The sequence below is a fragment of the Epinephelus fuscoguttatus genome, linkage group LG19, assembly GCF_011397635.1.
Source record: "Epinephelus fuscoguttatus linkage group LG19, E.fuscoguttatus.final_Chr_v1".
NCBI lineage: Eukaryota > Metazoa > Chordata > Actinopteri > Perciformes > Serranidae > Epinephelus > Epinephelus fuscoguttatus.
The window spans coordinates 5798612-5818519 of record NC_064770.1 but is presented as its reverse complement, the minus strand read 5'-3'; the positions used below and the strand labels follow the sequence as shown (position 1 = coordinate 5818519).

The 19908-nt window shown below is 40.9% G+C and overlaps 1 protein-coding gene across 2 annotated transcripts in view; it reads right to left on the bottom strand.

Annotated features, from left to right (window-relative positions):
- Window positions 1-285: 285 nt before the first annotated feature.
- LOC125878832 (calcium-binding mitochondrial carrier protein SCaMC-3-like) overlaps window positions 286-19908 on the bottom strand; it is a 37793-nt gene continuing 18170 nt past the window's right edge. Inside the window, exons 4-10 of one of the 2 annotated variants that reach the window (XM_049560248.1) lie at window positions 18476-18587; window positions 17057-17215; window positions 11600-11752; window positions 11294-11407; window positions 9553-9720; window positions 6057-6207; window positions 286-5966 (exon numbers count right to left, since the gene is read on the bottom strand). In XM_049560248.1, coding sequence (XP_049416205.1) covers window positions 5785-5966; window positions 6057-6207; window positions 9553-9720; window positions 11294-11407; window positions 11600-11752; window positions 17057-17215; window positions 18476-18587 — 1039 coding nt within the window. In that variant the 3' untranslated portion in view covers window positions 286-5784. The remainder of the gene's footprint in view (window positions 5967-6056; window positions 6208-9552; window positions 9721-11293; window positions 11408-11599; window positions 11753-17056; window positions 17216-18475; window positions 18588-19908) is intronic. The other variant, XM_049560249.1, reaches the window with a different exon arrangement.

Sequence of the window (19908 nt, the reverse complement as noted above, 5' to 3'; positions counted from 1 at the left end):
ATTAGCACAGCTTTAATGATGACCATGTGCAAATAAATGTTAAATGAGGATGCTGAAGTTGTATAAATGAAAGTAGTTGTATGATGCTGACACATCAGTTACATTTAGAGCCCTCGTCTTAGTATGATGTCACAGAATGAACTCCACCACTGAGGCATGTAAAGTGCACATTCACATTCAACTGACAAGACTGATTTATCAAAACTAGAAAGCTCTTTTGTGTCATCTGTCATCAAAGTGACACTACAACGGCTCTGTTTTTTTTGGAGGGGGGGGGGGGGGGGGGGCAATAAAGTCCTCACACACTTAAGCTTCATTTTCACAGAAGGCTTGGAAACATGCACTCATGCTTTACAAATATTCTATGTCATGCTTGCAAGGCCCCAGTGGCAACAAGCATTCATCGTTTCAAGTACGCTTGCAAGGGAGGAAAAATATAACTCTTCAGGGACTTAGGCATTCATAAGCATAATAATATAGAAGATATATGTGTTTGTCTACTATGCAAATAATGACATTCAAAGTCTATGGGGGTGTATCACCACTCCCTTCACATGCTGCTGCTTCAAAACTGCACCAACAAACTACTGGAGAATCTTTTTGTGCAGTTCATATTCAGTTTAAACCTAAATATGATTTAAAAAAACATGCACTGAGGCACACTTTATCATTTGTTTCCTTTTTTTCTCTTATAATTGTTGTTGATCCCATGATATGACACTTGCACCTCAGATTCTGACTAAAGGTAGAAGCTCCAGTGCAGGGAATAATGTTCAATATGCTTTGAGTTCATAAAATGTTACAAGTAAGAAAATCAGATGACTTGGAATATTTGGGATGACAAATCATCTGCTTCCAAATGTTTCATAATGCAACACAAAACACACAGGCCTCTAGTTTGATGGCAGCAATCAGGTGGACATAGCCAATATGGCAGCAGCAGCACTTTAATATGAAGCTTTTATCGGACAGAACACGCAACCTAATGGTCCCTATGTACTACTGATATCATATAAGAAAAATATCAGAAATTTACTATTTAATATCTACAACAGAACAGAATGCAGACTGGCTCATCATAGTTTAGCATCGGCCAGCTCCAACCAGGGTCTGACAACTACTTTATTGTGCTCCATGGACTCTCATGCAATTGTTTTAGATTTTCTTCATTATCAGGCTCGCTTTGTGGATTTCGGGCTTGTCGTGGTTAAACATTGCATTTGGGGCACGTGTAATAGAGATACTCTTTACCTGGAGAGGTTGGGTGTGCTGTCTTTGCATATACCATTGTACTACACTGCCATGAAACTAGAGTCCACTTAGTTACCACCCTACAACCTGAGTCTTTGAAGTATCTGGACGGCAATATTTCATAAATTCAAGGAGTACCTCCTGAACCTCAAATATCTGTATCATTTCAAAGTCAAATGATTTGAGATCATAATGAATGACATGCTAAGAGTTAGACCACTGAAAATTGTCCTCAGCACATTAAAGTTTTTTTTTTTTTTATAAAAAAGTTCACTGAGTAGATTCCATGTCTTTTTTCAGTGGATAGAAATGTTCTTTCTGGTTTGGTAATACTGTGTGTCTACAGGGTGAACAGTCCCTGCTTCAGTCCTGTTGAGATGACAGTACAGTACAGTGTACCACAATGAGAGTGTAAAGGAAGAATGGGAATGCATTGCGCAGTGTACGCCTACCAGAGGCCATGTTCATTAAGTATTTCATCTCACCATCACAAGTTCCCCAAAAGAGGCAATAAAACTGACAGACTAAGAGTTTGGTCTTCAGCTGACTTATGAAGCTGCTGATCAACATTTTCTTGCTGTGTGTGATTTGGTAACTCAGGAGCCCTCTCCACCATCTCATAGTTCTTTTTTACCAATTTACAAACTGGTTTTAATGATAAAATATTGTTGGAAGGAGTGAGAAACATCATCCTCGTAGTCTCCTTTTCATGTCAGTTTTTCCGTAGTTAGAAAGAGAGGCAAAAGGGCACAACCACAGCTACTGGCTAGGTCAAATTCCACCAACAACCTCCATCTTCCCGCCATTTACTACCTCTAGTCTCATGATGTACCTTAACAGAGTGGGTTATAGCTTTAAAGTGCTAGCAAAAAGTTAATACGTGAAATACGATTAGCTAACTAATATGATAAACTCTGTTTACTAGCCCAGACTGAACCACACATCAAAGCTGGTGCTGCTCCAATACCATTTTTATTCATTTGTATGTTTACTGCTGGTGTAGAGATGTTGCCAGAGTCCAGTCCTTTGAATCTGCCCACACCACCAAGTTCATGATTCTGCTGGCACTGTAACATGAAACAGTGGCTTCTCGGTTAAAATAAAAAACAACCCATAAGCGCTGCAGAACTAACACTGCTGTCAAGCTGTTGTCTAATATTGTCAAGAGGTGTACTGGAACCAATGAGAAGTAACAACAGTGGTAAGTGCTGTAGATATATACTCTGCTATTGAAGCTGTTCTGAAATCAACATCTTTTGTCAGTATCACCCGACATTATAGTTTATTTCCCTTTGCTCTGCTCCACTCTCAAACCCCCAGCAAAACTGATATGTTGGCATGTCTACACATCACTGTGGACTTAAAATGGTATTTGATTCAGACTGATATGTTGGCCTCTCATGACTGGTTAGGGAAAATCAAATCCCCCTCCCACAGAAGTCGGTTAGGGCCCAGACACACCAAACAACATCAAAGAACTAGTGGTGATGAAGGCCGGCAGTTGTGCAGTCTCATATCGCCCATGTCTGGTCAAAAAGTTGCCTCTGAACCCACAGCAAAGATTACAGTCAATGGTCAACTCCAAGGCTGATTCAACATGCTAAAATAGCCAAAAACCCACCCACAATGTCAGACTAGTGCCAATGATGCAAGACATGTCACAAAAACTAGGGCAACATACGCTCATCAAAGGCCCAACACTGACCGATGTCTGACCGTCGCCTTGGTGTGTCAGGTCCCTTAGAGAGGAAAGAGTATAATGAGTTGACAGTTCTGTCTGATATCAGGCAAGTAGAGGTGTGTAATTCAGGGAACTTGAACCAATAACATGGGCTCCTGCATTGTTTCACTTGGTGTGGTTACGGTTACTGTGGTTATGGTTACATGGCAAGCCATGCAGGCAATTTGATAAAACTTTAACTATTGTCGGATATTCAGCCAGTAGCTGTTTTTAAGAAAGCGGCAGTTCTCCTTGATGCCTCGACCAACCTCAGTTCACACAGGGAACAGAGGCAGCTGTGGTAACCACTCACTGTCTGAAAGTACCATTGGAGCAATAACTTCTCAGAGTGAAGAATGACATTGGTATTTTTCTAACTTTCTCTTCCTCGAATGATGGATTCCTACGAGAACACAACATTTTCTCAGAGAGTTCAAACTGTTTTTGTAACTCCAAATGACAGCTTTTCTGCCTGTTTTTGGCTGGGCTCTTCTCACTGGCCTAAAGAAATAGGTTATGTCAAGCACTTCTGAGCGCCAATAGCTTGTTTGCAATCACATGACTATTATGAGATGCAACATCCAGATGGAGGGCAGGAAGTAATGAATCCATATACTGCTTGAATTAGATATGGAGGAACCAATAAATGTATACAGGAGTCTAGTGGATTCTGATTTGTGTGCAGTTGGGTCCATGACTGAAACAACTGCCGTCTAGTTTTTGGCCAGATGAGAAGATGTGCTGAAGTATAATTGTCTTTTATATTTCAGCTCGGTACATGGACGCATCACTGTCAGGCTAATGTTACTAGCTAATGTTAGCTAACTTTAGCTACTACTTTCTTTCGAATTGGTCAACTGTTCCCAGAAATAATACTAAATAAAATACTAAATTATAAGCATTTGTGCAGTGTTGGTGGTCTGCTCCAGTTTCCTGCCCTCCATCTGGACAGCGCACTGATGTATGACATCATATGCAAATAAGCTATTAGGCTTTAGCAACATCTTAAATCACAAGGTGATGACAGTTTGTGGGTTTGCTTATATCTTGTTTTTTACTATTAAACTCATGCTTACTAAACTAATGCAGAGAGAGCTCCAGAAAAAACAAGCACAAGCATCCAACAAAACTGTTAGACCTGACTTTTGCTGCAACACAATGTAACGTCATGCAGCAGTTACAATCAGGTTAACGCAAGCACACATTTGCAGGTAGATTACTTTGTACGGTCTACTGTTTACCCTGGTATTTCAGAAGTAATATGACCTGTCACAGGTAGCAACTTAGAATGTTAGATGCCTAAGCCTAAACAAACAACTTGCATACTTGCATTAAGGCCCAGACACACCAAACCAACAATGGAGAACTCATGGTGATGAGAGCCCCCTGCTGCATTGCCTCTTGTCCAGGCGCCTCATACAAAAAGTTGCAAATGAACAAACCAAACCAATGGCCAACAGGCATGTGTGCTCTGCGTCTGTGTGAGGACATACGCCTTCATGCCAGCAGACGGCAGTCTGTAATCCTTATTCAAAAAGGGAAACCGGAAGACTGTCTTGATGCTAGTTTGCAAGTTAGCTATTAACAACACAATCCAATGTTTAAAAAGAACAAAGTGTGTGCCAGAGAACAGTAGCACAAACCATCAGTTTGCATTTCTGGTTAAGAGTTCAGTGGCTGAAGAAAAATAATCTTAGCTTATGTAACAAGTTTGTTCCAACCCCACTCCTTCTTGACTTTAGCTCTTTGTTTACATTTGTCTTCTCGTGCACTAAGCTGCCAATCAGAGGGATTTCATTCACTGACGGGCTCTGTTGTACCAATGCCAATTGAACATTATGAGTCTGTGGAAAAAACGGCCAACTAGCACCGACAAGGGCAGATGGTGCTGGACACACCGTACCGACAAGAGTGGCAGATGCTCACCAGCGGCCCAACTCTGACCTACGGCCAACTGTCAGCTTGGTGTGTCAAAACCTTTAATGTGGAAAAAAAAAGTGGAAAAGTTTTTTTGTCTTAACTCACCATTATAAATAAATGTTGATTGCACAGTGTAATGACTATAGCAATGACACTATCAGTGTTTCAGTTGGTTACCTATAAGCCCCACATTCACTATGCAATTCTGTACGATCTCCTGGGAAAGTGAATGCTCCATTTATGGCACAAAGGAAGTGTGTCAACCATTATGCAACCAAAACAGGAGAAGGATAGTGATTTTGTATCCACATAAGCAGAAATGGTGGACAGCAGAAGTAACGTGATAGTTGCTAGGCTCTGAGGAAAACAAAGAGATCCCATTGTCTTTGCAACAGCAATACCAACAAAAAAATACCACTTCGAAACAGTGGAAGCAGGGGTGTGTTGGTATATTGGTATATAATATTAAAAGTTGTCTGTTTCCACTTCAGAATATTTTTGCTGTCCAACTGTGTGCTTTGGACCAAGTCGAGGCATTGGTTAAAATCCAAATATATTGTGCATCTCCCATATGTATGTGGCATAATGGTTTCAGAGAAGACAGACATTTACCTTATTAACCAATCCTCCCAAATTCACAAATGTATATATTCTGCCTGCAAACTACCTGCAAGCTACTCAAGCTTGAATTTGACTGAGTCAACAGGAAGTGCAGCATACACCAGTACCACCTTAAATGGCTCTTTTCACTTCTCTCCTCGTCCCAGACTTCCTTTCTTTTCCGTCAGTGTCTGAGGAGATGTATCATCACTGCTCCTGTTCTTCTCACAAGCACAATGAAGTTTTTGCCTCTCTGTCCTTTTTTGTCATGAATCCCTCTCCTTTGTCTCACTCTAGTAACCCACCCCGAGAACTTTCTTCATGTGCTCGTACACCACGTAGGAGATGCTGACCGCTGGGATGACTTTGAGGAAGTTAGGGGTGATGCCGCGATACAGGCCCGGCACACCTTCATGGGATATGATGTATTTAAACTGGCCCAACATGGACAGCTTGGGTACACCCTCAGTGATGGCTGAAAGAGGAGGATGGATGGAGGTTAATGTTAGGTCATCGGTCATGCTTAGTATGTTTAGAATATGTCTGAATCTACAGTGCATCCCACCTTGTGCCTGCATACGTGTCCGAATGAGAGCGAGGGGATAGGACGCCAGCTGGCCACAGGTACTAGAGACAGTACCACAGCCCAGCAAGACCAACACTCCTGGATCCGCTGAATCTACACAGTACCTCTGGAGCCAGGCATTCTTCAAAGTCTTAAAGCATGAACCATTAGAAGAAGAAGAGTAGAAAATATAGGAGAGAAATTAAATACAAATACTTTGTTTCAAAATCTAGTGTGTAAAATGCATTTAAAGACAGTCCATTGGATGATGATTTAAACTGGTAGTCTGTGAGTCTCTCATTTTTCTGTGCTTCAAGGCTGTCATAGCTGGAATGTTACTGCACAGGGATTATATATTGGTCAAACAGTGCAGGTGGGACTGGTATGTTGCTCACTGCTTTGGATCACAGGATTCCCTTCTCCCTCTTAGGAAAGATATATTTAAAGGGCCAGTGTGTAAAATGGGTTGAAAACAGTGACATCAGTGGTCAAATTCTAGATTGCAGGGCTCACTCGCTCACCCCTCCCGTCGGGTAAATGACGGTGGCCTCATAGGGACAAAAAGCCTTGCGCAGACACAAGTTTTTCAGGAGTAGGTCTATCTAGCGACGAGGTGAATATTTATTTAGAAATCTAAACCATGTTACAATATTGTAATGAGTCACTCACGAGCAGGAGACCAGAATAGCATTCGGGAAAAAGGCCAGTTTATTTGAGCACTCCAAAAACTCCGGTAAGACTCCAGGGGGTAAAAGACTCCGTCCCAAACGCTGACTCTTCTAGCGTAACACACACACTTCATATACACATACTCACTTAAAGTACCTAGCGGGTACCCCCTCCCCTGTCTGCTCCACCAATCTCCAGCCCGCACACTGACTGACAGTGTAGCCTGTAAACAGAGCTCAGCTGTTTATTTAGCCTAGCAATATCTCCGGACTATAGTCGCTGCAATGGACGACTTTGAACGCGATTTTGAAGAGTTTCTTGTAGCGGACACAGACCCAGAGCCATACCTGTTTGAGCCGGAGCATACAGATGAGAGCCGGAGTACACTGAGCGGGCGAGAAGAGAGGCTGAATCCTCCACTCCCATTTTGCTGCACAGAATGGGATTCGGTGCTACCATCATTGAGGAGATATATCATCAGGAGGAAAAGCGCTGCAGAGAGTGCATCACAAGGAGTGAAGTTGCGTCTTCTTTTCCTCGCAGATGATGGTTCGGGTTCATTCTCTCCTGTTGCGTGGTAAGTGTGGTCCATTCGCAAACTTTATAACTAAAAAAACTTTTCACTACTCTCTATCGACGAACTACTAACACTCTCTGCTGTTTCCTCCTCCTTCTTCCTTCCTTCCACTGTCTTCGTTGGTTTATTTATACACGCGAAACGCATTCTCTGGCTGGCTGGATTGTCCGCTTGGGCTGCCTTACATACATGGCGGCGCAAGATGGCAACCTCTCTAAAGCAAGGCCCTTGCTATATACATATATAAAAGCATAATGATAAGGCTACGAAAACCAAACAAATTTTATTTTATAGCGATTATACACTTATATAAACATATTAATGGGTAGAATATTCAGATTCAGATTCAGATTTGACAATAAACCATGCCACATATTACACACGTGTCTTGTGTCGACAATACACAAGAAGACTTAAAGTCTGACAGTCCATACAGCTTAAGGTGCATTATCATCACCCTCTTAGTCTTGCCACCAGACAATCAGAGATCTCCACCTTCTGATAGTCTGGGGACACTCCTTTCTAAAGCGTGTTTAACACACCAGCGAAAACGGCCAGCAACAAAGCAACGCCTCTTGCATTTTTGAAAAGGACACGCCCTCCCGGAAATGTGCGCTCCCCCTTTTCTCGTCCTCAAGGAAACAAACAAACAAACAGAGAGCTTGAAAATGGATGCTGAGAGATTTAACTCCGTTTTATCAAACGTGTGCTCAGTCCACAAGATTGTGGAAATGAAGGACTTACAGCGATTTGAGCCATTTTGTACCGCTACACGTGTTTCTAGTCGGACTATGTTTACAAGCACAAGAGTTCAGCGAGCCACCGAAGGACCGCCCTGCGGATTTACTATTGGTTCTGCAACGTAGGGAGTTTTTTTAAACTCTGAAATTGTATCCACCCATCTAAACACAAAATCAGGGAGAAAGTCATCAGTCTTTAGTTAAGTAAAGTGTCTAAAGACTGACCTGTGAGTCTATCACCCTCTAGACTTGAGTAAAACTGACCCTGATAGCCCAGGAACACCACATCATATTGTAATCAGATTTGTGATATGGCCAATAGAGGCATATATATGTGGCAACCATAAAACCTCAATTAATAGCCTGGGCTATTATTTGTTAAAATCACTGAACTCAACAGGCTTATATTAGGGACAGGTGTCTATATGGGACAAGCCTTTAATTTCTTTCACACAAAACTATTGCTCAGCAAAGATGGGAAATACTAACAAATTGTTTATTTAAACCTGTATAAATAGATTCAGATAATATATAAATAATGAATCATTCATTTTATCTAGCTTCGACAGACAGAAATCAGAGAGTTACAGTACTTGAAGATTATGGCACCTGACATACCTACAAAACACCAATTTATCCTGTTAAAACAATACTCACAACTTGGATTAATTTTAATGAAAAAAACCTTTTGATTCTTTTGACCTCTAGTGGACCCTTATGGACTACAGGGATATAAAAAAAAAGACTTTCAAGGTAATCAAGGAATGGACACATAATTTGAGGTAGCCAACAACCCAGAGTTATACATCCAAAGAACTTCAATTAAAAAATGAACTGCTTGGGAACCAGACCAGCCATGTAATTGAGACAGGCGTTTATTTATTAAAATGTGTAGCCACACCAGGCTAGTAAAAGGGACTGGGTGTTTAACTGGGACTTGGTTTTTAATTTAAGTTTTACGGTAAGTGTAAATGAAATTGTACTTAGATATGAGACCCTTAAATTGAAGTGCAAGCTTAGCCATAGAGCTTCAATGTTGGCCAAAAAAACCCCAGTTAAATACACACTGTAATTTATTTTGACTAAATTCCACATGCGCCATCCTGCTGCCAGAATTACTCACTAGAACACCAAATGTGGATTAATCCACTGTTGGAAATAGTCCCCAACAAATCCTTGTATTTTAGTGACATTTGATGAGATCTACAGTGACCAGGAAATTACTGAAATTACCTCTGTTTAAAGATCTGTCTTTAGTGGGAACCAACTGACTTGGGACTAAGAGCCACAAAGTTAGGAGGACCAAAGGACTTAGGGTCTCTTCATAGGACACACACACACACACAAAAAAAAATGAGTTCATGCTTGGGAGGTTGGTATTTTTTTAACCAGACCAGCAATCTTAATTACCTATCAATTCAATGACCTTTATAGTTATCTCATGTAGTTTGTACCAAAATCATTTACTGTGGAAGAGTGGCTAAATAACTGTAGGCACATGTATACACACCTCATACACAGCCAAGTCAATGCCAGCATAAGGGATGATGCCCAATGTGTTTGGCAGGTAGCCCCTGTAGAAAGCTCGGACTCCCTCTGTCTTCAGGATCTGTCTGGCACAATCAGCCATACCTGAGTATTGCCCCGTCTTTCTTATTGTCAGACGAGTCTTCAGCACCTACTCAACAGAGGGGGTCAGGGAAGATTGAAGAAGGTAGAGTGAGAACAGGAAAAGATATTATTGAACAACTAGCAAATAGCAACAACAAATAGCACTGAGAGGTTATTTTCCATCCATTCATTCTCTGCTGTTTATCTGGGCCTTGCTGATGGTAACAGTGGAGTAAGCAGGACAGTCTTCTACTCAGCCTTGTCTTCCCTTTTCTTCTGGAAATTTAGAGGAGTTCCAGAATGTGATTGGTTTTAAAATTCCCTCCAGCAGCAGCTTTCTGGGTGTACCCCAGGGTCTTCTTCCAAGTAGACCAGCCCAGAAAACTTCCAGATTCCTGAATCAACTCAACTCAAAATAGCAGGTTCCACTCTGAGCTCCTTACACAGGTCCATGCTCCTCACCCTGTTACTAACTTGAACTCATTTTGTCCTTTTGTATTTGTGACCACATTCTTGAGGTCACTACCCAAAGCTGATGAGAACAGGTGAGGGATGGAACGTAACCAGAACTCTGGTTTTGTGCTGTTATCAATCCCCATTTATTTAACCTTGTCATTTTCTTCTCTATTGCCGCTTGATGATGGGTGCTGAAGAGCTGTATGACATGAGTTGAAGGAAGTTCTATCAATGACACTTAAGGCCTTTGCACACCTGGTCTTTATTTTTCGTATGTAATTTTTAAACCTGTCATCCCATGAAAATGGTTATGCACAGGAACTTTGCACAGTGAGTCTGATGCACTGACAGACACATCTGCTCCCTCCTCACAGCTGGAGTTACCTGATGCCACATTTTCTTCACTGCTTCTTGGTCAAATAACTGTCTCAAGGCTTTTGATGGATGCTAAAATACGCAGAAAAACGAACCTGTTCTGAAAAGAATTATGACGAACGAAAGTTTCAGAGTCAGTGTGTAAAAGTGATTGGCACAAAGTGAGGTTGTGTTTATTTTTAAAACGTGTGATTTGGTGTGCAAAGGCCTTGAGTCTTAAGTGCGGATTTACGTGTAAAGTCTGCTTTTCATGCTTTATCATTATGCTGCTATGGTACTTTCTCCAATGACAAGGCAACTGCTCCTGTTTCATGTAGAACAGAGCTAAGGAGACTCTGCTACCAAAGCTTTATCATGTAAGGCATCAATTTTCATGATCATTCACACACTCAGGACAGGGTTCACTAAGACTCTGTACAGGAAAGAAATCTCTATATAATTAAAATGACCACATCAGATATCTGTGCTGTTAACGAAATCTGCTGGGAGCTGATTGGCCCCAATGCTAAACTTAAAGCCGTTCAGCACATCCTAATGCTAATGAGAAATGGTGCTTGGCTGTCAACCCTGGTTAATGAGTCCTGTAGCTGAGGAATAAAAAAACGATGCTTGTATTTTCTCATAAAGCAGCCTCTTGTTGATTACAGTGCCATTTTAAAGGTTCTTTTCTACACAATAACTTGATTTGCATTCATTTAAAACTGAGTACAAAAAAAATGTTAAGCTCCAGAAACAGTGGCAAGAAATTTGCACAGCCTTCTAGAACTATCTTAATGTAAACCTTTCAGTTACACAAATTTCAAACTGACCTCCATGGGGTAGATGATGGTCTGGGCGGTAGCTCCTGCCAGAGAGCCAGCAATGAACCTCTCTTGTACTCTTAAACCGCCCCCCTCTCTACTTCCTCGGATCAGCCACTTGATCTAGAGTAAGAGACGAAAGAGGAGGAGGAGGAGAAGGCATGACACATGGAAGAAGATGTTGGGAGGGCAAAGAAGAGTGGCAGTGATAGGATGCAGCATGAGGGAAAGGAAGTGCATAGATATACACTGAATGTGGTTATGTGGTCATGTATGAAAGTGGATTAAGGAAAGTAAAAATTGGAGAGTTCTGACCTGTTCATAGGCCATAAACTTAATGGCAGATTCAGGGGCAATCTTGAGGACATTAATGCCATTTCCCCTCCAGAGTGAGAAGACACCTCCCTCCTGGACCATCCCCCTCAGCCCGGACCAAAGATTAATCCCCCGAGATGTAGAGCCATGTACCTGGACACACAAACACTGCCAGATCACTCATCTTTATTACAGCCAGTGTTTGGGCAAATATCTACATCCAACCCCAGGTGAGTTCAACTGCAGAACCAGAATACTATCCAGAGGACACAGAGCAACATGCTCATTCATGTGGAGCTGTGTTTGTATCCAACTGATGAATATAAATCCAATATTCACTCTGTATTTTCTCTGGTTTTGGTCTCTTCTAACTCCTCATAAAAACAAAATCTGTCTCTTTCGCTACTAAATGCTCAACTAGTCTCTAACTGTGAATGTTGTTTGGTGCTGAGCAGTTAGTGTACAGTGTGTTTTCATTGGTTTTTTTTTTACTGGAAACAGCCACCTGCTGTAGCTGAAAATGATGCTGTAAGAGCCCTGAGAGTGAACCAAAACAACAAAGTTAAAGTGGAGATATACTTGCTTTAAACTATGCGTCTGTGTGTGCATGACAGCTGCCCCATGTATCCTGCATCCATTTGGAGCTTTGGTTATGCACATGCTCAGAAATTAATGCTACGTGTACGCAAGTTGCAATACCCATATGAATGGTAAGGACTGTGTAACGTACATACTGCCATGACCTGCATGGGGCCGCACATGCCATCTGCAATGGTGCCATTGTTTCATTCATGATCTTAAAATTAACAATATACAAGGGTCCCACAACTTCTTAAACTCATGAAAGGTTCATGGGTTTGATATTCAGAGACCAAACGCGGCATAGTTTGAGACATGGATTGGGGGCAATTACTGTTACAACACTGAGAATTTTCTAATGAGATGAAGCAGGCTTTACAGAAGCTCACAGACAAAAGACAAAATAAGTATAGGCTTGAATGTATGATGGCAGACTTCAAAATCTGTTCTTGCACAAATTAAATAAATTCAAGCACTTTCAAAAACCCATGTCTATTTTTGTCTCTTTTTAAATACTTTCAAGGCCTTGATTTTGCCCCACTCAAATTCACCAATGTTTAAGGATTTACAGACCTATGGGAGCCCTGAGTATAATAATCTCCTGAACCTTTGCCATGTTTATTGTTTACATTGTGCAAATCTAGATATTCTACACAGTCCACAAGAACGTGTGGTTAAATAGCAAGTATATCTCCGGCCTGACAGGCCGTAAAACCACAACAATGAGACTGGGTGATACTTCTGTGTTGGAAATGAAATGAGCACACTGGGCACCTTCTCTCTCTCTCTCTCTCTCTCTCTCTCTCTCTCTCTCTCTCTCTCTCGTGTCCTGTTACTGCATCTTGCTAACTCGGCCATTCTGGATGTCACTAACTCGGCTTCTTCTCCGGAGCCCTTGTGCTCCACTGTCTCTCAGGTTAACTCGTATTGCAGCGGTGCCTGGATAGCGTGACATGTGTGGTTGTGCTGCTGCTGTGGTCCTGCCAGATGCCTCCTGCTGCTGCTGTTATCATTAGTCATACTTCTACTGTTATTATACACATATGATTATTGTCACATATGTATACTATCAGATATTAATATATACTTTCAACATATTGTACCACAGTAGCCAGAACTATAATTATAATATGATTACTTTCATTAATGTTGTTGTAAGCTACTGTCATTACCTGCATCTCTCTCTCTCTCTCTCTCTCTCTCTCTTTCTGTCTCATTGTGTCATACGGATTACTGTTAATTTATTATGCTGATCTGTTCTGTATGACATCTATTGCACGTCTGTCCTTCCTGGAAGAGGGATCCCTCCTCAGTTGCTCTCCCTGAGGTTTCTACCGTTTTTTTCCCCGTTAAGGTTTTTTTTGGAGGGGAGTTTTTCCTTATCCGCTGTGAGGGTCATAAGGACAGAGGGATGTCGTATGCTGTAAAGCCCTCTGAGGCAAATTGTGATTTGTGATATTGGGCTTTATGAATACAATTGATTGACTGGTTGACCTCTGACCCTATTACATGGTAGTGACCACCAGTATTGTGTTGAAATTACATGATGGCAGTAGGTTGTTCAAAGAAGTCCATGTTGACTGTAAGGTTTACAGTTTACAAGATATAAACTGTGGTCTCCTCGGTGAATGTTTGGTATTTCTTGATCCATCCATTACCCAACATTCTCTATATGCAGAGTTACTGGCTCCTTATACTACCTGTGTGGTCATGACATTAACCACTGTCCATTGCATGACATCGTTGAACTAGTGAATTCATACACTGACCATGACAAAGGATTGTATTAGCAATGTCTCTGTGGAGCTGGCAGGTAATTTCTTCATGTGATGCAGAGTTAACAGGTTGTGGTCATTTCACTTATTATGAGATCCCTCCTTATGAGAGACCAGGTTGTTTAAACTACACTTACAGTAAAATAATGCTACCATAAGGACACATTGTATATTAATTATACAATTATTGTCATATTGTTTATTATGGGATATATGGATTTAACCTTTAATCAGTAATCACTTAGTAATATTTCACTGGCTCCTTGCAGAAAATGACCATAATAAATCAGAAGGAGGTTTCAGAATGTTGCTGATCGATGCCAGTCATTCCTTGGTTACTTAAATGGCTGCTGACATTTCAAGCTTTCAACACAGGCAAAGAGCCAGGCTTGCCTCGTGTTTTAGCTGCTAATGCTCCAACCACCCACCTGAACTACCCACCAAGTGCTTTGTTTTATCTCTGTAAGTGAGTGTACGTGAATGTCAGTGCAGCATTTGAGGGATAGAGTTAACTTCAGCCTCTAAAAGATAACAACTAACATCTGACAACTGGCTAGCTGTTTCTCAGCTTTCCACGGGAATTTAAAATAAATGAAGGACATGTAAAAGAGCATTTTCTGATAGTGGTGTGGCAATTCACCTAATCAGTCAGTGTCCAAGTTTGGTCACTTAAAGGCCCGATGTGTAGAATTTAAGGGGCTACATTGGCAGAAATGCAAAACAACAAAATATGTATGCTTTCTTTAGTGTATAATCACCTGAAAATAAGACTCATTGTGTTTTTGTTACCTTAGAATGAGCTGTTTATATCTACAGTGGCATTCAAAAGTTTGGGCACCCCTGGTCAAAATTCCATTTATTGTGTATAGCTAAGCAAGTAAAAGATGACCTGATTTCCAGAAGGTCATGACACATTTCTTCAATATACTTTTTCATTTCAATCTTTTACAGTTTCAAAATTTACAAGTTACAAAAAAGGAAAAGGGCCTGAAGCACAACTTGGAGTACCTTGCATGGTCAGTATGTAGTAGTGCCCCCTTTGACATCACAGCTTCTAAACACTGATTGTAAGCAGCTTAGAGTCTTTCAATTCTTGTTTGGGGGATTTTCACCCATTCTTCCTGCAAAAGGCTTCTAGCTCTGTGAGATTCTTGGGCTGTCTTGCATGCACTGCTCTTTTGAGGTCTACAGATTTTAATGATGTTTAGGTCAGGGGACTGTGAGAGCCATGGCAAAACCTTTAGCTTGCTCCTCTTGAGGTAGTCCATTGTGGATTTCAAGGTGTGTTTAGGATCATTGTCCTGTTGTAGAAGCCGTCCTCTCTTCATCTTAAGCTGTTTAACAGATGATTTGATGTTTGCTTCCAGAATTTGCTGGAATTTAACTGAATCCATTCTTCTCTCTACCTGTGAAATGTTCCCCATGCCACTGGCTGCAGCACAAGTCCAAAGCATGATCGATCCACCCCCGTGTTTAATAGTTGGACAGGCGTTCTTTTCATGAAATTCTGCACCCTTTTTCTTCAAACATGCCTTTGCTCATTTGCGCCCAGAAATGTCTACTTTATCTTCATTAGTCTTCAGGACTTGTTTCCAAAAAGCATCAGGCCTGTTTAAATGTTCCTTTGCAAATTTGTGACGCTGAATTTTGTGGTGAGGACACAGGAAAGGTTTACTTCTGATGACTCTTCCATGAAGGTCATATTTGTGCAGGTTTCACTGCACACTAGAACAGTGCACCACTACTCCGGACTCTGATAAATCTTCCTGCAGGTCTTTTGCAGTCAAACAGAGGTTTTGATTTGCCTTTCTAGCAATCCTATGAGCAGTTCTCTCAGAAAGTTTTCTCGGTCTTCCAGACCTCAACTTGACCCTCACAGTTCCTGTTAACTGCCATTTCTTCGAACTGATGAAACAGCGAGCTGAAAACACTTTGCTACCTGCATATAGTCTTCTCCTGCTTTGTGGGCATCAGTTATTTTAGTTTTCAGAGTGCTAGGCAGCTGTTTAGAGGAGCCCATGGCTGCTGATTGATGAAACAAGGTTTCAGGAGTATTAATAAAACTCTGAAATTTCCATCACCTGACCTTTCCTACAATGACTGTGAACAAGCCGTAGTCCTAACAAGCTAATTATGGTCTGAGACCCTAGTAAAAGTTGTCTGAGAGCTCAAATGTCTTGGGGTGCCCAAACTTTTGCATGATGCTCCTTTCCTTTTTTGTTCCACTCTAAAACTGTACAAATCAAAAATAATACACTAATCTTGCCTAAAATGCTGAAAAGCATGTTTCATCTTTAACTTCCAGCCTTTTGGAGTTCAGTTCATATTCTACTCACTTAACTATTTACAGTAAAAGACATTTTGACCAGGGGTGCCAAAACTTTTTCATGCCAGTGTACATAGGGAACGGGTCCTTGTCTACGGAGATCGCCATGTTGCACCGCCATGTTTCTACAGTAGCCCAGAACAGACAAAGCAAACACTGGCTCTGGATACGGCCATTTACTTTATTGTGTTTTTACTTCAGCTATCATAATAAGTAGACCCTCCACAACAAGTGTTTCAGAAAAACACTTTTTTTTATTGTGAAACTGCTTTATTCTGTGTTTTTACCAGTTTAAATCACTGGGTCAATTTGTTTTGGAGAGGAAGAGACCTTTCCAAAGAATTTGGCTCACAGTAAAAACCCTTTAAATGTCTGGATCTTAAGTTATCGGAAAAAAAAGACGCTCATGGTAGCAGGTGCTGGACTAACACTGTCCTCAACATGCCAAACAGCATTGGAGAAACACTGTTATGTAATGTGAAACTGCTCTATTAGTGTTTTTTACTCATTTTAACCACCTGGTCTGCTTTTGCAGAGGAAGAGACTGCTGTGGATTTGGCTTACAGTAAAAAACAACAGGGAATGTGGATGACAAGCAGTTGCTAATGTTGCAGTTTCAGTGTGTGAGTGTAAAGATGCTGTACTCTGATACTCATTTACTGAGGCACTATTATACACAATGTACCCATATAGTTTACATTAAAAATGCTTAAAAAGTTCCTCCATCACTGATTTTTAACTTTGTGTATCGGTGGGAGTGGAAGTCAAATGACCCACCTGCAGGAAGACTTTCAGTCGGTCCAGAGGAGCAGTTCCTGTCCGGGACACGGCCCCTGCCATCGCTCCAGCAACCAGCTGTCTCCATACCAGGCCTGACCGCCGCTCACGCTCTGAGAACTCATCTGGCACCGTCAGATGTTCCCCAATGTCAAACATCTGTAACATTAGAAATTAATCTGAATTAATCGTTTTCTTATATTTTTTTCAGTGAGGGGTATCTTGAATCCTCCTTATTGTGAAATAGATATAAATTGTTTTAAATAAAAACAATACATTATACAGTTTTGCATCATCTTCTTCACTCCCATTTACCAGATTTACCACATCACTAACCAGAGGTGGGTCTCGTTTTGCAAGTCACAAGTAAGTCTCAAATCTTTGCCCTCAAGTCCCAAGTCAAAACAGACAAATCTGATGTGAGATCCCACGTCAAGTCCCAGTCAGGCAAGACCTGATTCAAGTCCTAACTCAAGACAGGTATGTTCCAAATCAGGTCCCAAGTTAAGTCCTAATTTAAGACAGGCAAGTCTAGATTCAAGTCCCAAGTCAAGACAGGCAAGTCCCATTTTAACTCCCAAGTCAAGACAGGCAAGTCCTGAGTCAAGTCCTAACTCAAGACAGGTATGTTCCAAATCAGGTCCCAAGTTAAGTCCTAATTTAAAACAGGCAAGTCTAGATTCAAGTCCCAAGTCAAGACAGGCAAGTCCCATTTTAACTCACAAGTCAAGACAGACAAGTCCTGAGTCAAGTCCTAAGTCCAAATTGACGAGTCTCAAGTCAAGTCCCATGTCCTAAACACTGAGTTACAAGTCCTTAACAAGTATTACATATTTTGCTCTTCTCTAAATGTAATCCCATTTTTACAACAAAGCAGTAATATACTAAACTTACAAAACTGATAAATTCTTTTTAAAGGTTTTTTTTTTTTTGTATTTTAAGTCCCAAGTCCTAAACTTTAAGCTTCAAACAAGTCATAATGTATTTTTCACTAAATGTAATGCCTTTTTAATGACATATGAAAAATATATTACATTTTCAAAACTCATGAATGATTTTTGTAAATTTGATTTATTTTTTGTTAAAACAAGTTTGCTGGAAGTTGTTACGTCTCAAACAAAGTGGATCTGGGAAATTAAGTGTCTTTGGCTTTGGGGGAAGTGTCAAGTATTTTCAAGTCAAAAGTTTCAAGTACAAGTTAAGTCACGGATCATTGGTAATAAAGTTCAAGTCAAGTAGCAAGTCTTTTTTGGTTTTGTCAAGCTGTGTCTAAAGTCAACAAATTTGGAACTTGAGTCTGACTTGTGTCCAAGTCATGTGACTCAAGTCCAGCTAGTCTACATCTAAGGGTGTAAAGAATTCAAATACTGTCATTATTATCAACTGGAACATGACTATCACTGGAACCTGGTGACTCACATGGGAGTGTTTCCAGTGGTGGACGATCTCCTCCATGTTGTGAAAAGGGTTGAACAAGAAATGATCACGCCATTCATTCCAGTTAATGGTCATAGTGCCATCCCTGTCCATGCTAGGAGAGAGTTACATCAGAACATTAGAACTCATACAATACAGTGTCAACAGATAACAGATCCTTAAAAACTTCCGGTGGTGCTGCTTTGCTGTGACCCAGGGTGCCTCGTGCTGCTGCCTCAGTGTTTCTGTTTTTTTTGAGTGTCTTTGTTCATGTGGGTCATCTTTTAACTTTTACTCTCTACTAATATGGTGTTTTACCACAACACGGTGCCCAACTAGTGCAACACGATGCTGTACTCCTGCTTCTCCGCCCCAGCCACACAACTGCCCCCCAGCTACTGAGGGAACTGCTGGCCCTGAATCCGACAGAAAGACCACCTCTGCTGTTAGTGCTTCTCCGAAATGTCTGCTCTGTGAAGCGTAAAGTGGAGTAGCGCCACTCCACTTTACTTTCCACTTCAGTGAAACTAAATATTTAGCTAATATGCAAATTCACACTGCCGGTCACCGGAAGTACCAAAATAAAAGCTCGAGATGGTCAGACTGTGTTTATAGAATCAAATAACGAATTAAAACCAACTTATCGGGGTAAATGGACACTTGAACATACATTAGCGTGACAATAACTACCTAAAATAACGTGTTTGGAGAAATTTTATTTGATGTGTACTTTGAGTTGTTAGTGTCCCTTCGGAGGGAATCACCTTGTTGTTTACAAATACTTCCGGGTAGAAAACCAGCGGAGTTTAGCTACATATATATATGCATATCTCACATTTTTCACATCACTATATCACTGTTTAGACTAATCTGGTGTTTGTGAAGTCTATAAACACAATGATTGAACAAACATTACTATCACGTTCTGAAATTAATAACATGGTTATCGTAGATTAGCGGGGCTAACAGTTTGCTGTTAGCCCCGTTAGCGGTGTCTGTAATGACTCATTAACTCTAAATGGTCCGTGAAAAAAAATATTTTTTTCCAGCGGATGTCTTAGTTACAACATGATTGAGTTAACTGGAGTAGTTTCATGTCGTATCCGACAACGGGAGACTTTTAACAGATGACGTCCTGATGTTAGCTTTGCTGCTGCTGCAGCCACTGATGCTTTCTAGACATCGTGATTTCCCAAAACTGAATAAATACCACACATTGTGACACAAAACTGCTTTGCTAGCTCAATCATGTTGTAACTAAGACATCCGCTGGAAAAAAAAATTTTTTCACAGACCGTTTAAGAGTTAATGAGTCATTACAGACACTGCTAACGGGGCTAAGAGCTAACGGTTGTTAGCTTAGCTTAGGTTGTTAATCCCTCCGAAGGGACACTAACAACTCAAAGTACACTTCAAATAAAATTTCTCCAAACATG